General features: G+C 39.8%; 1 protein-coding gene across 5 annotated transcripts in view; it reads right to left on the reverse strand.

Annotated features, from left to right (window-relative positions):
- Positions 1-18175, reverse strand: part of GLRA2 (glycine receptor alpha 2) — a 169320-nt gene that overhangs the window by 102250 nt on the left and 48895 nt on the right. For all 5 annotated transcript variants that reach the window (XM_032795938.2, XM_032795937.2, XM_032795936.2 and 2 more), the window contains 3 exons: positions 8742-8824; positions 7859-7996; positions 1795-2009 (listed from right to left, as the gene is read on the reverse strand). In XM_032795938.2, coding sequence (XP_032651829.1) covers positions 1795-2009; positions 7859-7996; positions 8742-8824 — 436 coding nt within the window. The remainder of the gene's footprint in view (positions 1-1794; positions 2010-7858; positions 7997-8741; positions 8825-18175) is intronic.

An 18175-nucleotide genomic window follows, 5' to 3' on the forward strand; every position in this document is an offset into this window, starting at 1 on the left:
CCATAAATTCAAAAGCCACCGTTCATCCATCAAACTCTTTCTAGAACACTCTCACACTAGGATGACCTTCCTAGCCACCACAATCAGCTTCAATAATGGAACTCTATAGGCAACTATATGCAAGAAACCAGTGATCACCACACCTACCATCATAGATCCAGTAACCACCCCAAACACACCAAGAAATCTGTTATCTACAGTCAGGAACTCAGATACCTCAGAATATGCCTGGAGGAGAATGCCCAAGATACACATCTTAACATACTTAAAACCACCTTCACCAGACAAGAACACTCCACCAGAGAAGTAGATAGCATCATGGAACAGCCACCCCCACATTCAAGATCTATTGATCCTACACTTGCCTATCACAACATGCATCCAGTGCACTAAATGTCCCAATTAAAACTGTGTAGATGAAACCAGAAAATCACTATGCTCTCCAATGAGCTGATGCAGAAAAATGATAAAAGACAAAAACACCAGATTACCTGTGGGTGATCACTTTTCACAAAGCAACCACTCTACATTTGACCTCTCAGTACTCATCCTGCACAACACCTTCAAAAGAGAAGACTAGGAACCACAGCCAATGTGAGCTGTGGGGGCCCGTGCCAACAGACGGTCAACATTAGCAAATCATCTTGCATCCCACGATCAGATTACCCGAATGGGCCGCAGTTTGCCCACCATTGATCTATAACCTCTAACTCTCCCTCCTTTTTTCTCCCCTTCTTCCCCATGAGTGCAGAGGTGTTAACTGGCCATGTCACCAAGAATGGTTCCTTGAAATATGTGTTAATTATTTATGCTAAACAATCTGTTCCACCTTGTATTTAGCTGTGGAGCTCTGAGTACCTTTACCAGACCCGAAGAAGAGCTTTGTATAAGGAAAAAAAGCTTGTTTCTCTCATCAGCAGAAGTTGGTCCAATAAAAGATATTACCTCACCCACCTTGTCTTTCTAACATACTGGGACCATCACAGCTACTACACTGCACACAACTCTACCACAAACAGGCAGGACTAAAACTTCCTACTAACTTCCCCCAATCAAATACAACAACATAATAACACACATAACAACAATTTAACGTTAAAATAGAGCACCATCTATTGGTGCAGGTGCTGTCTACACTGATCATTACAGTTCCTCAGATTTGTAGAGCTCTGCTTTTTCTAGTGAAAGTGCAAGGATGTGTATGTAGTGGACATCACACCATTATATTGCACCATTAATGTCCACTGACAAGCAAATTTTTGCAATTTCAACACAAGACTTAGCCCTTGTGCAACAAAATTCCACCAGTCTAACTTAAATTAGCCAAATCCAGGGTTGTGAGTTCAATCTTTGAGGGGGCCATTTAGGGATCTGAGGCAAAAGTCTGTTTGGGGATTGGTCCTGCTTTGAGCAGTGGGTTGGACTAGATGACCTCCTGAGGTCCATTCCAACCCTGATATTCTATGATTAGGTTTTAAACTGCTTTAGTTAACCTAGTGTAAACCTCTATACGGACACTGATTTTGGTTTAAGAGTGGCTTATTTCTGTTTAGCCTAAACAGATTCCTAACTGATTTAAACTCAAACTAATAACCTGTTTAAACTAAAATAAGAGTGTTTACACAGACTTTTGCATCAGTTTAACTACATCATCACACCTTTAGTTAAACTGGTGCAATTTTCTCATGCCATAAGCATATTAAACTGGGTTTGCAGAATCTCTAAAAAATGTACACATACTTCTTGGCAAAATACCAATCAACAAGGAATGTAAATTAAGCAGAGACTCCTTACTTTTGGAAGAGAAGCTCTGGATCCTGAACTCTGAGTAGTCATTGTCAAGACTGTAGTGATGCCCAAAGCAACCCTGGCTGGAGCAGCATCCATGTTGATCCAGAAAGAAACCCAGGACAAAATGACGATCAGCAGGCTAGGAATGTACATCTGGATTAAATAGTATCCCATCTGACGTTCCAAATGAAACTTGACTTCAATGCATGTAAACTTTCCTAGAACATGAAATTGCTTTTATAAATATTTTTGCACATTTTGCCTTATTTTATGAGCATAAATTAGCTTCCTGACCTCAGTCATGTACAGATTTCACTGCATGCTATCATAATGTCTTAGCTCAAAAGCAGAGGCCCCAATATGAAAACATTGTTCTGGTTTAGCTTTCTGGTAACATTGTAGTTTGGTGCAGTTGACCTCATAATGTTCACTTGAAACAGCAGCCATTTATTTTTGTGACTGAATCTTATTACTTTACAGTGTGATCACTTTACAAGAGGTAAAAAACTTTTTTAAACAAATGAGTCCCATTCTCCTTTGTTTGGGTGGGCCCTATCTCATCCAGAGGTTCTCTCTCCATCTAACCAGTAGACCAGTCATTTGCCTGTATAAAAGTATGCTGAACTTGCTCCATCCTTAGTAAAGAAAATTATATTGGTACACTTTATTGGGGTTGGAGAAGAAGCTGTTAAAAGTAGACAGTCTGATGTGGGTAGGGGACTGTTTTTTTGGCTGAACAGATGATGCTGGACAGCATTATCTCACCAGGAACTGGTTGAATGGTCAAGCACAATACAGAGGGCGTTAGTGTACCCTAGTCACTCAAGAATTCTGTTTCCCAAAGTTCTATGGATCTACAAGGCCTGAAAGCCATGCAATGAGATGGAGGGTGGGAAAGTGGCTGGGGAAAATTGCAGCTGAATAATATTGCTGTTCTTTCACAAATTAAAATGTAAACTATAATATTCTGTGAACATTTAGCAGAGAAAAATGGTATAGTTTTTTATGCTAGGTCCTGACTAAATAATTGGAATAGGTTGATAACTTCAAATTTCAGCCACTTCGATCAGCTGGTAACAGGAATCACCTGACATCCACAGGTAATTCTGCTTGCTTATAAATGGTCAGTTTTCAAAATGGAGAGAGGTAAATAGTGGTGTCCCCAGGGGTCTGTTCTGGGACCTGTCCTATTCAACATATTCAAAAAAGGGGTAAAACAGTAAGGTGGCAAAAATTGCAGATGATACAAAATTACTAAAGATAGTTAAGACCCCAGCAGACTGTGAAGAGCTACAAAAGCATCTCTCAAAACTGGGTGACTGGGCAACAAAATGGTAGATGAAATTTCATGTTGATAAATGCAAAGTAATGCACGTTGGAAAGAATAACCACAACTACACATATAAAATGAGGGATCTAAATTAGCTGTTACCACTCAAGAAAGAGATCTTGGAGTCATTATGGGTAGTTCTCTGAAAACAACCACTGAATGCGCAGCACCAGTCAAAAAAGCTAACAGAATGCTGGGAATAATTAAGAAAGGAATCGATAATAGGACAGAAAATATCATGTTGCCTTTATATAAATCCATGGTACGCCCATATCTTGAATACTGTGGGCAGATGTGGTCGCCCCATCTCAAAAAGATATATTGGAATTGGAAACGGTTCAGAAAAGGGCAACAAAAATGATTAGGGGTATGGAATGGCTTCTGTATGAGGAGAGATTAATAAGACTGGGACTTTTCAGCTTGGAAAAGAGATGGCTAAGGAGAGATATGTGGCTATAAAATCAGGACTAGTGTAAGAAAGTAGTAAGGAAGGTTTTACTATATTCTTAACCACAAGACTAGGGTCATCAATGAAATTAATAAGGCAGCATATTTAAAAACAAATAAAACCAAAGTTATTTCTCACACAAACCCACAATCAACCTGTGAATCCTTGCCAGAGGATGTTGTGAAGGCTAAACCTTAACAGCATCAAAAAAGAACTAGATAAATTCAGGAGGATAGGTCATCGAATGGCTATTAGAGGACAGGCAGGGATGTGTCCCTATGTCTTTTAGTTTGTCAGAATTGGAGGAGTGACAGGGGAAGGATCACTAATAATTACCTGTTCTGTTCATTCCCTCTGGGGCACCTGGCATTGGCCACTGTCAGAAGACAGGATACTGGGCTAGATGGACCTTTGGTCTGACCCCGTAGGGCCATTCTTATGTTCTTATGTATTTTTCATGCACGTGAACAGCAGCTGTTTCTCAGTATTATTAGTAATTATAAGAACAGCATGTGTATCCAGTTCTCCCCAGTGCTGGAAAACCCCAAATAAGGAAACGCTATGTGCTTCCTTTTATAGAGTTCTCTATGGACTCTTTCTCAGAGGGAAGGCAGTATCTGTCTCCTTCAGAGCAACCACAGTTTTCAACTCTCCAAACCTGCAGTCCTGAGAGGATTTTCTGGAGACAAAGGTCATTCATATGTAAGGAGCCCTTCAGAATGCACACTGCTTCTCAGCATGCTCTGCCAGGCTGTCAAGGTATTCTCTGCTGACAACCAACCCCAAATCTTTCCTGTGGGCTGGAACTGCCACACCATGGATACAAGGTATTATCCTATGGAGGGAATCCCCATGGGCTTGCTAGGAAGCTGCTGGTCAGAGATTAGTCATCCCTCCCTGCTCCAGCCTGTCTTCTCCCATATTCCAGCAGAATTTAAACCCTTTCCACAGCTCTTGGGGACAGTGAATCTCAGGGTTTTCATCCCCTGACATTTTGGGCTATAGAAATTAGAAGCAATTTTTGAAGCAGCATTGGGGGTTTTAAAAAACAAACAACTACAAAAATTAAATAGTAGTTTTGTTTCATAAAAACCAATGTAACATTAACTGACGGATTGGGGCTGAGCCTCTCATGTCCTGTCATTTCACTGAATGAAAAAATATAACTGATGCAACCAGACTGGTTCTCCTGCTGACACAATGAAATACCTCTTTTAGATTGGAAGGATTTTATATTTCAACTCAGCAGCTACCAAGAAAACCATTCATAAAAATCTCTGAACACTAGCTGCATATCATAGACTCCAAACACCCAAACTTGTCTCTGGGTAAACTTCCCAGGGGCAGTGTTTCTGCCATGAAGCATGTCCAGAGACAGTGGATAATGGAATGGCGTTCAGATATGGAGGCTAGCTGTGATATAAGTAGGGAAAACTGTTAAATAAGCAGCCATTGGCAATGTGATGCCAGTACTAACAGGGTGTGGTGGAGCAGCAGATGACACTGCTGCCCCTAGAAAACCACAAAAGTCCAAAGATGGTGTTGTGACATGGTGAGATTAATCAAGTACATCCATGAATAATAGATGAAGAAATCATGGCAGCAACAAAAAGACTTCTGTGACACTGGCAGGCCAGGTCATGTCAGGGTGTATTCAGGCCAATTCACTTGTTTATTTGCATAGATCAAAGCGATTGTTAAATGTATGAGTGTTTTAGGTGTTAAAACTTCCTAAAACAAATAGGATGTTAAATGCATTGTTTTTACTTATCTGTGTCCTGTTATAATGTAATAGCAAACATTTATATTGTAAATACCCCTATAACTAAATAACTCATCATACATTAAAAAGCCTTGTAGAATGCTAATGAGGGACTTTATCAGAAAAAAAGTGCTAATTCCAAAGCAAATGGCCATTGTGTGTGATGCCCTGTGGTCAGAGACTCAAAGTGCATTCCTCATTCACTCATCAGAGGAAAAGCCCACATGAGTAGAGAGACTGTCAGCTTATTTTCTGTGAGAAGAAGCTATAGGAAGGGATTCAAAGAAAGAGTCTTAATCTCTGGACCGTGTGGATTCCAGCAGGGAAGTGTACCAGACGCAAAGTGGAGATCCTTAGAGACAATTTAGGTACCTTGAAAAGATGTGTGAGAAACTGGCAGTTTATTACATTACTGCCACTGTTTGTAATTACAAACTATGATCAACCTGTATATATATTTTAACTGCTTTAACCTCTCAATAACTCATTTTTTTCCTCAGCTAATAAACCTTTAGTTCGTTTACTATAGAATTGGCTGGCAGCATTGTCTTTGGTGTAAGATCCTGAGTATCAATGGATCTGAGGTAAGTGACTGGTACATTGGGACTGAGAGAAACCTGATGTGGTGTGATTCTTGGTTTAAGTGGCCATTATCAGAAAGTCCAGCCTGTCTGGATGGCAAGATAGACTGGAGAGTCTGAGTGGACTGTCTGTGATTCCATGGTATGACTAGAATAGTGACCTAGGAGGTCACATTTGGTACTGGCTTGGTGAAATCTAATTACGGGACACACCACCAGGGTGAGCCATTCCAGACAGTGTGACAACTTCAGAATGGAGAAGTACTAGATTATGATGGAATTCTGACTGAATTGTTAAAAAGCACAGAAGATGGAAGCTTGAAAGCCCTGTCAGAGGTAATGAAGAATATATTTGAGAGAAGAGATTTGCCAAAAGATTTTACAATTTCACTGTGTATCCAAATCCCCCAAAAGAAAAACACTATGGATTGTAAAGACTACAGAACAGCCAGCCCAGTATTGCATGCCTCTAAGATTCTTTTGCGAGTTGTTCAAGACCAAATACTAGGAAAGATACATAAGGAACTAAATGAACAACAGTTTAGTTTCAAACTTGAAAGGGCATGATAAATGTCATTATGAGCTAAAAGCTCATATTAGAAATATCAAGTGAAATAGGGAAAAATACACTTGTGTTTTATTGATTTCCAAACAGCATTTGATAAAATCTACTACTATAAATTTATCAACATATTAAGATCTGTTGGAATTGATTGATATGGACTCCAAGTAATAAAACAATTTTACTAGAGTCAGAAAGCGGTTATAATGGGAGATGAAAATGAAAATCTAATGGAGATCCAGAGACGAGTGAGACAAGGTTATATAATATCACTGACTTCATTCAACATTTATAGTGAGTGTTTGATTAAATTAATTGCAGAAACAGAAGAAGGTATTAAGATGAATGAAAATGGGTGAATAACGTTCACTACAAAAATGACAGAGTGTTGTTGTCTGATTCAGAAAGTCCAATGAAGTTAGTGGAGATTATTTATAAATATGTCGAAGAATATGGGCTAGAGTTGAATGTGGACAAGACAAAATCTGTGGTGGGTTGTAATGATCCTGGGAAAACACACAAGATTCCACTGAACAACACAGCCATATAGAAAGTAAGTAATGATTGGCACTTCGGAAACATCATTACAGAAGTTGGAAGACAAGATACTGAAGTCAGCACCAGAACAGCGAGAGCAAAAGGGACATTATGAAAGAACAAACGTCTGAAGAAAAGGGACATAAATCTGAAGATTAATTCTGACCCTTAAGAACTTATATTTGGTCTGTGTTAAATTATCGCTGTGAAACATGGACATTCAAACAATTGATAATAAAGAAACTGCAATCCTTCAAATTATGTTTTTATAGAAGACTTATGAAAATATCATGGCAAGACCACATAACCAAGGAAAAAGTATTGGAGATTACCAGAATTTAGCAAACTGTAGTCAGTGATCCTAGGGGGAAAAAAATTATTTGTAGGGCACATTTTAAGAGGTTCATAGAGTGACACATATTTATAGGCAGTGAAATTGAATGTTAATGGCAGGAGAACATGAGGAAGAAAAACAATATCTGGACTGGACAATGTGATATTCTGAGTGGATCAAAAGAACTTCTAATCCACAAATAGATCAGCAGAGAATCGTAGTTCTCCAGTAATAGAGATTCTACATAAGAAGAAGAAGGAACAGCCAAATCCAAACTCTAACAGAACAATTCCTGCTCTGAACACAAGGTATGAAGCACAGGGATTTAGCATATTTAAAGGAAAAGTACTGAGAAAATATTACATTTTCCAACATTTTTACTTGTTTTCGCCTTCCTGCTTTGCCTAAACCCCAGCTTTCAAACACCAGACCTAATAAATGAGATCTGTTACAAAACTGCTTGTGGATACTAGTAGAAGTAATTACTAATGGAAAAATTAGAAGAACGCTTACCAGTGTTGTAGTGTTTTGTGCAATAACCAAGTTCCTTGTCTTCTTTCAAAATAAATTGTGGCAGGGTTAAGCCTTCGGCAACTTGCACTGGACCATCACTTAGCCACTCAAATATCAGATCATTCATAGTGTACCCAACTAGAATAAACAAATTGCAGTTCATTAGATAATAGAGTACAGTTTCAGATAGAAACAAATTATGACTCAGAAAATATCCTCACTTTTGAATAGGCAAACTTCAATACAAGCATTTCTAACTGATCCAGGAGCTGAACTATATTGACTACAGTTATCATTCAAACTTTGAAATAACATCAAATATGTAATAGTGCTAGAGGCAAAATATTCAACTAAAATCTCAAACATGCAGCATATCTGCTTTGGTTTATTTCTAAAAAAAGTCAATGTTAATAGCCTGCCAAAGATATTAATGTTCACAGCACAAGTTCTATTTCTCTGTAGTTATATATCAGTTTCTGTACTTTGTTTTATTTTTGTCACTCTGGTTACAGAATTCCTGCACTCTGCCAACATGAGTATTTCTAGATTACAATGTGTTGGATCTTATCAATAACAAAATTGAAAGACTTCTATAATTCTTTGAAAATCAGCATAGAGAAATATACAGCAGAAAGAGAAAAGTGGAGAATAGAGTGGACAATGCAGAGAAAAAAGAGTGAAAATGCAAAAGGACAGTCACTTAAAACACTCCTGGCTCTCATTTCACTCTAGTGATACAGCACCATTGTGTCTCACTATGCAGATTACAGACTGCAGAGACTTTCTGGAGTGACGATCTCCACTGTAAGGCACAATAGTGAAGCTGTGAAATTTTATTTTAAAAAACACAGTTCTTCACTAAGTAAGTCAGCTGGTTACTCACAGCTTTCTAGTTGCATTGTACAAGTCTGCACATCCATCGGAAAATTCTTCAAGTCCATTGGACACGATAAGGTTAATGTTAGCCTAAACATGGGCAAGAAAGGAAACTGCTGTTAGAAATCTTTGCGAGTTGTATCCTAAGCACAACATTTATAGACCAACAATGTTTAAAGTGATGCAGTCAAGCTTTAGAGACCCAGAGGTTTAGTCCTTTGCCCCATCCTCTTAGCGATTTGGGATGAGTCCTGCACTGGTGTTAGAATTCTAGCTTCTAAAACAGAGTGCCCATAAGCAAGCAGGGTGCTCATTGATTACAGTGGCTTATAGTAGCCCAGAGCCAGCAGGGGCTGCAGAAAGATAGCAGGGCATGCCAATGTGTTATTGTGCAATCTGTATGTTTTATGTATAACAAGGAACCCAAACAATGTAGCATTTTGAGTTATCGGTCATCTCCGCTAGGATTTAACTCTTGTAGCCTCTGTTTTGGAAGGGGAGGAGGGGGCAAATGGTGAAAACACAATCACAGAGATATTTTAAAACAGAAAGTGTAATGCATATAAAGTGAATACTGAGCCCATCATCCTTGTCAAGGACCTTTGAAAAACAAAAAGGTAGAAAAGGCTAAAGCTGCGACATTAGACATTGAATGCAAAAGTTAAAAAACAAAGAGCGTAGATAGGAAAAGGAAGCTTAAAGGGACTTTGTCAACTCTGAATTTTTTTTTACTTACTACTGCTACAAGTAACACCCAAGAATACTTTAACTGAGAGACTTCTTAAATTTTCTCACTTTTTTTGGTTTACTTTTTCCATTTGACAGGACTTTGTTTACAATCAGTTTCACTAGCTTCCCCAGTACAGTCTGTCAGTTTCCTCTGTGCAGGGAGAGAAAAACATTTGTACCAAAATAAGCAAATGTGATGATAAAATCATAAAAATGAACAGGAGGACTCATATACAGGTGTAGTAATCAAAATGACTTACATCATATTAAAAAAAAGCATGATTAGATTTAAAGATATCATGTCTTCAAGCTATGTTGCCATCACTCTTACCACCAAAATGAATATTATTGTTATGGATGTCTGATCGTTTTAAGCTGTAGTTATTTCTCAGATATTATTTGAGATTTATATTGCAATGGACTCCAGAGGCTCCAATCAGATTCAGGCCACCTCCATTGGCCTAGGTTCTGTACTAAAATATAGAAAGAGTCTGTCACACCTGTATACCTGGTCCATTCCAGGAGTCCCCAGCCAGGTCTCAGGTCTCCTACCATCACCTGCCTATGGAAAGGGACCCTCAACTCATTCCTTTCTGACTGGGTGTTTTAAGGCTGCACAGCTCCCTGCCTTAAACTATGTTATCTCAGCAAGCCAGTCTGCCTAAAGACCAGTGCCTTTGTTTTGCTTTCTCTCACAGGGCTATGAACACTGTATTGCCAGCAGTTACCAGTAACTACACAGCTCTTTCTATGCAAGCGCATCTATTCTTAAGGTAAAAGCATTACACGGAAAACATAAAAACAATGACAGTTCCTATGCACATGCTAAAAGATAACCAGAGGATCCCAATCAGTCTTACAGGGCCCCAGTACGCCAAAGTCTTTTCAACTCTTCTGCGAGGGCTGGAAGAAGGTCCTGTCCTTTTGCTGGATCACAAAAAGGGTCCTGAGTCAGTTTAAACCCAGCATTTGTATCAAAAGCGCTTTCACTGTTTCTTGGTCTCTGGAAAACCCAGTTTTAACAAGTATCAGGAAGTCTCCCCAGGGGGTGGTACTGCTCTAGACATGTTTACAAACTATAAACTGGTTCCTGGAAGAACTGGGGCTCAGAGAGACAGTCCCTATCCCATGGAACTTACAATCTTATCTACACACTTCAACTACCAAACGAAGAGTGGCATATGAGCATCACTGTTGGTGGGCCTTGTGAATAGGTGGATTTTAATAGGTGGATTTTAAGTGATTTGAAGATTGACAGGGCTTGGCATTTAGATAGATAGATAGATAGATATAGATATATATACACATTTCAAAAACTATATTATTTGAGGTATGAATTACAAGAAAACAAAATGAAAATCTACAAAAGTGTCTGCAGTAAATCTACTGTACTATAGCTTGCCATTAGTTAGTTTGGATTGGTTAGCTAGTACAACTACAGTTGGGTAAAATTTAAAACAAATTCATGTTGAATATCTTTGTGCCCCTTTTCTGTGTGCTTTTCAGAAGTATTTTTATGAATGAGTGTTTCCTTGTGAGAATGCTCACAAAAATAAAATGTTAAGCTTGTATGTTTGAATATTTCCTGAAAATGTATTTTGAATTGAATTGTGAAATTAATTTTACACCTGAATATACAACTTGAAATTTGTACCATTGTTGATTAGTTACAGAAGTCCTCCAATCATAGAACAGACCCAGTACAGCATAATTTAAATAACATGGCATGAATTTTTAATGTTCATGAATAGTTCATTGCAAACAATCTGGAGACCAAGAATTATTCACTGAAGAAATTAGTGATTAATTTTAAACAGAAATTCAAGAATTTCAGAAAAACATTTCTTGGAGAATTCTGATAGCAAAGAGGCAAAATTCATGAAATACATTTTTCATTACAAATTAATCTCCCAGTTCTAATCAATCCAATACCTTGCTTAGGGCCTATACCAAAGTCCACTGAAGTCACTGAAGGCTTTCAATTGACTTTAGTGAGATCAGGCCTTCAGATCAGTATTTAAACATTATGATGATGAGTGCTACAGAAAACCAATCGAAGATATTTCTCCCAAATGAAGAGTCAAATAGAATGTGAATGAAAAATATCAGCCATAAGGGAACAAATTCAATCAATGTCTCTTGAAAAAGATGAGTCTGGTCATCAAGAAAACTTCCTTTGTAGAAATATAGTTGTAATGATATAGTGTTTTGTTCGCTAACATAGTTGTCTATTACCCACAAACTTCCTTGGCTTCCCAGGGTATGTCTACACTGCAGTTAAAATCCTACAGCTAGTCCATACCTAATGAATTGGTCTCAAAGGGCTCATGCTAAGGCGCTGTTTAATTGCAGTGTAGACTTTTGAGCTTGGGCTGGAGTCCAAGTTCTGGGACTCTCCCACATCACAGAGTCCCAGAGCTTGGGCTCCAATCTCAGCCTGCATGTCTGTCTGGCAACTAAATAGCCCCTTATTCTGAGCCTCATTAATATGAAAAATCCAATAACAGTAAAATATTTAAAACTAGTCAGATTATTTCAATGGATCATGGTCCAATCTCCCTATCTAATCTTGCAGTCTTATACTTTAAGGCAGTAGCTGATCTCCTAAAGTGAATACATATGAATGAGTGAATGAAAGGATCCTTTCTGTGCCGCATAGGGATTTAAACTGTAGGAGATCAAATACTACAGTAATATATTGTGTATATCTATCTATCTATCTATCTATCCATATTTCTTCCTCTGATTTTCCGGCAGCACTGGAGAAGTACTTCAAGATACATATGGTGTATAACTGATATAGGTATGGAGTATACCTGATAAATGGTTAGCAATGCAAAATTAAAATCAAGAACTGTTAGTACATGGATTAAATCTTTTAAGGCATTACTGTATATGTACAGTACATACTTCAAATAAAAGCCTTGCTTACTCTGTTGACAGTAAAACAGAATATCTAACTGTAATTAGGATTTAACAGATTGCTAATCTATAGCAAACATTAAACTACTGACTAAACTACTTCATATAAGGAGCTAACTTTTCATTAGCCTGATATGCTATGACTCACAGCCAAAATCCCATTTGATTTAAAAAACAAATCTCATACAGACATGGAATATTGATCCTGCAAGAAAAAGGACCCCTAGAACTCACAATATGGTATCATATATATGACTCTGAGAAAAAGGGATAATGGCATTTTCATTTTTTACCCTGAAAATGTAGTGGTTTGAAAATAGACTTGAGGAGAGCAGTTTCTCCAATGACAAACAATGCTACTATTACACTCATACTCCAAGATGAAATGGTGATCAGTCCACTGACACCAGAGTGAAGTACAACCTTATAATCCTGGAACCTAACACTGTCCTTTTGATGTTAATTGCAATTTAACAAAACTACTCCTTTTATATTCTATTATAATACTAATTAACATTAAACTGCCCTTTACTATAATTATATTTCTGCCACCTTCTTAGTGGCTCTTTACATTACACATTATATTTAAATTAACATCTGCACCAATGTCCTTCCCATACTATCAATATAGATAGCATTTTAATAAAACATCCACGATTTTAAAAACACTCACTAAAAACCTTACTCAAACCAGTTATAATGGTAACCAACCAGTTATAATGGTAACATAACCCTTGTTCATGACCTTGCTAGCTCTTACTTTTCCATAACACTCCGTCTCCAGCTTATCTTTAACTTTCTCATACTAGCAACTTCCATTGCCCGTACTCCTCTACACTTAGGCTAACTTAGGCCTCAAACCTAATTTCTACTAATTTCTTAACCCAAACCAACCTATAGGCTACAATAGGAGGAAGAGCTCTGGGCTAAGAAAACTCTGGTTGTTTCCCATCCGGAGCAATGAGCTAAGGCCATATTGTCAAACAATCCAACTCACCCAACAGCAACTGCGTCACCTAGAGCTGGTGACAGGCAACATCACCCCTCAGAAAGAACACTTTGTGTCAATTCTCATTGCCCCGGCCTCTCTCAAACCACTCCCACTTGTAACCTACTAGTGGGAAAGGGAACAATATAATGTTCAGTATTACCTTACTAATATGGATAAAATACTAGCACAGAGTTAGCACAAAGACAGTGATGGATAAGATATAAGGACCCAGATATACAGGCAGATATGTACAGCTGTGTGGCCAACTCCCATGATTTTATCACAAGTCTTGCAATTTTGGATGTTTTTTTCTTAAAGACCTCGGCCTTGGAAGCAGGTGATTAAATGAAAATCTCAGGTTTGGGTTTTTTTAAAAAAGTAAGTTTCTAGCCCTCAAGATTGATGAGAAAAGCTTGAAAATTTGATCCCAGTAAATCCGAATGGTTCAGAGACCAGGCCAAGAAAAACGAACAAGTTCATTATGTTTTAAAAATCTCTTCATTTTTAAGCCCATCTCATTATTTGGGGCCTGACTCATGACTATTGGCTCTGTGGGGATGGTAACTGGTATTTGTATTATCTACTGGCAGTTTCCCTTGCTTTCTAAAATGGAGCCAACTTGCATGCTTTCTTATGTTTCCCAGAATTGCTGGATCCAGTTGTCACAGTCCAAGGCAACTGCACCTGTATTTCCCCTCAGTGGTCCAATGAGGACACCCACCCTCAGGCTTCCAGCTCCCCAGCTGCTGCCTCTCTTGGGTGAAGACCCACATCTCACTCCTTTCTGAGCAGAGTATATCCAGGCTCCACAGTTCCCTGCCTTCATGGTGTATTTCCCAGCACAGTCTGCCTAAACAGACCTATGCACTTTCTCTTCAGAGACAGAGGGTACGTCTACACTACGGAATTATTCCGATTTTACATAAACTGGTTTTATAAAACAGATTGTATAAAGTCGAGTGCACGTGGCCAAATTAAGCACATTAATTCAGCGGTGTGCGTCCATGGTCCGAGGCTAGCGTCGATTTCCGGAGCGTTGCACTGTGGGTAGCTATTCCATAGCTATCCCATAGTTCCTGCAGTCTCCCCTGCCCCTTAGAATTCTGGGTTGAGAGCCCAGTAGCTGATGGGGCAAAAATCATTGTCGCGGGTGGTTCTGGTAAATGTCGTCATCATTCCTTCCTCCCGGAAAGCAACGCACAGACAATCATTTTGTGTCCCTTTTCCCTGGATTGCCTGGAAGACACCATAGCACACAACCATGGAGCCAACCATGGAGCAGACACCATTTTTTTTTACAGTCACTGTGTGTGTACTGGATGCCGCGGACAGAGGCGATACTCCAGCCTACACAGCAGCATCATTTGCTTTAGCATGATACCAGAGATGGTTACCAGTCTTTCTGTACTGTCTGCTGCTGGGGTAAATGCAATGAGATGATGGTTATCTGTTCCTCTGTACTGTCTGCTGCTATCATGGGTGCTCCTGGTGAGATCAACCGGGGGTGCAAAAGCAAAACTGGGAATGATCTCCCGAGTCAATTCCTCCTTTATGGTTTCTAAAAATAGAGTCAGTCCTGCCTAGAATATGGGGTAAGTGTACATAGAACCAGTGTATCAGAGAGCACAGCTGCTCTGTGTCAGATCCTGCAGAAATGATGAGCTACATGTCATTCACGGGGGCGCCTCTACAACAACCCCATCCATTGCTTCCCTCCTCCCCCAACCTTCCTGGGCTACTGTTGCAGTGTCCCCCCATTTGTGTCATGAAGTATAAAGAATGCAGGAATAAGAAACAGTGACTGTTAGTGAGATAAAATGAGGGGGGGCAGCCTCCCGGGGCTATGACCAGGCAGGACATTAAGCAGTGTGGGGGAAGAGCCCAGCATCCCGCTGCTATGACAGTCCAGGCAGTACAGAATCTTTTCTTTACACATGAAAGGGAGGGCTGATTGAAGCTCAGCCCCCAGTTGCTATGATGAAGACAGTTACCAGCCGTTCTGTCCCATCTACTGGGAGTAACCAGGAATCATCCTATTTTTACCCAGGCACCCCCCAACCCCAGCCTCACCTCAGGCCAGCCAGGGGTATTCACAGTTATCAAGCATTGGAGCATCACGGGCTGATAAGACATTACCAGTCCTACTCCACCACTGCCACCTGGAGGGGAGAGGAGTGAATACTGCGCTTCACTGCTGCAGCATCGCGTCTACCAGCAGCATTCAGTAGACATAGGGTGACATTGAAAGAAGTCAAGAAATGATTTCTTCCCTTTCTTTCACGTGGTGGTGGGGGAGAGTAAATTGAGGAGCTATTCTTGAACCACGCTGGACATGTTTGAACCTACAGGCACTGGACTCAGCCAAGAATGCAAATACTTTCGGAGACTGCTTGTACTGTGGGATAGCGGAGTCCTCAGTACCCCTCCCTCTCTGAGCGTCCATTTGAGTCTCTGGCTTCCCGTTACGCTTGTCACGCAGCACTGTTAGCCTGGAGATTTTTTTCAAATGCTTGTCATTTCATCTTCTGTAACTGGCTTATAGAACAGATTTGTCTCACCATACAGCGATCAGATCCAGTATCTCCCGTATGGTCATGCTGGAGCTCTTTTTTGAATTTGGGACTCCATGGCACCCATGCTGATCAGAGCTCCACGCTGGGCAAACAGGAAATGAAAATCTAAATTTCGTGGGGCTTTTCCTGCTACCTGGCCACAGCATCCGAGTTCAGATTGCTGTCCAGAGCGGTCACAGTGCTGCACTGTGGGATACCCCAGAGGTAATACCGTCAATTTGCGGCCATACTAACCCTAAACCGACATGTAATACCGATTTCAGCGCTACTCCTCTCATCGGGAGGAGTACAGAAACCGGTTTAAAGAGCCCTTTACATAGATATAAAAGGGCCTCGTTGTGTGGACAGGTACAGCGTTAAATCGGTTAACGCTGCTAAAATCGTTTAAACGTGTAATGTAGACCAGGCCTGATACAGAGAGTTGGCAGATATAAGGTATCACACAGCACTTCCTATGTAAGCCTACTTTATCCAAGGAGAAGCACTACAGAGAAAAACATATGAAAAACAATAAAAACCTATACACGTGCCAAAATTTACCAGGAACTGTGGTAAGCGTCTGTCCCAAATCTGGGTGCTTACTGTGAACCTCCCCAAGCTATATACCCAGCTTGGATCTTATTTCGCTGCCACCAGATAGTATTGAGGCTACTATCAGCCTGGGTTCCCCCAATTTCCTGGGGGGACCCCCCTCTCTGGCCTCCCCAACTTTCCCTGGAGACCCAAGACTCAGAAGTATGAGTCTACCGGCAAAGGAATGATCTCCCCTCCTCCTCCTCTCTCTCCGTTGTCCCTCTGAGGGATTGATGCAATCTCTTTACATGACAATACCAAGAAACTGTCTCCGTCCTCCAAAGAGACAAGCCTTAAGCACCAGGGAACAGAGCTGATTCTCTCTCTCTCTTTTCCCCATAACTTTTCCCCCCTCCTAGCCTGTCACAGATGTAACAGACTCCGGCACAGAATTCCTCTCCCTTTGCCTCACTAGGAAAAGAAACTTCCACAAGTTTTAAAAAGAAAACTTTATATAAAAAGAAAGAAAATACAGAACAATAATACTGCATAAGAGATCAATACAGGCTCTTGCTTATAAGAAAATATGAATAAACAGTCTGATTTAAAAGATAGCCCAATTAAACCAGTCCAGCAAATCAACACCCATGTAAATACAAATCAAAGCACATCACAGCCGATTACTTTGGTTCCTTTGTACTCACACTTGATAGTAGAATATTTGAAAAAGATGGAGTTAGAAGAAAGCGTTACTCACAGCCGAAAAAAAACAAAAGACCCTGAGTTTCCAGTTCCCTCCCAGACTTTAAAAAAAAATCCAGGTCTCTGATTGGTCTCTGGGCAGTGTGTGGTTCCCCCTTGTTCACCTTTGCAGGTAAAAGAAAATTAACCCTATCTATCTACTTATGACAGGAACCCCAACATGAACAGCCCAGTCCTCCAACCTAAGGACTGTGGGCCCTCTATGAGCAGGTCCTGTCTGTTTGCTGAATCAGAAGAAGGGCCTGAGTCCATCTAAAACCAGGTTATTTTTCCAAAAGTTTTTTTGTCTGTTGATCTCTGGAGAATCCAGTTTGAAATAATATGTGGATATCTATCTGAGACGGACGGCTTCACAAGCTGATAACAAAGAAGTTTAGTAGGATCCCACTTCTTACTAGAGAAGTATATACATGCCACAGCCACACACACAAACTGCATTTTCAATACAAATACCCAAAGGTATTAACCCTAATTCAGTCAAGGTTATCTTAATTCCATAAGGTTTGTTCAAGATATGGTCAGTCTTGCACACCAGTTATTATCTTTTTTTTCATGCAACTTCATTTCTGAATGAATATACCATCAAGGTATATACAATGCCACAGTAAACACATACACAACTGCATTTTCAATACAATATACCCCAAAGGTATTAACCCTAATTCAGTCAAGGTTATCTTAATTCCATAAGGTTTGTTCAAGATATGGTCAGTCTGTCACACCAGTTATTTTTTTATCTTTTTTTTTCATGCAACTTCATTTCTGAGATGGAACAAAAACTGAGGCTTATGGAAATATAGAACATCCTCTACAGTGGCAAAATATGAAATACAGACTGAAGTGTCCTATACTTCAGTCTCTCAGGATGTTCTGTCTAGTCTTTCTTAGTGGTTTACGGGACTTCATTTTGGTTCACGTATTGCTTAACAACCCAGTGACTGGACTGGAATG

This window comes from Chelonoidis abingdonii, chromosome 1, assembly GCF_003597395.2.
Source record: "Chelonoidis abingdonii isolate Lonesome George chromosome 1, CheloAbing_2.0, whole genome shotgun sequence".
In the NCBI taxonomy this organism is placed as follows: Eukaryota; Metazoa; Chordata; order Testudines; family Testudinidae; genus Chelonoidis; species Chelonoidis abingdonii.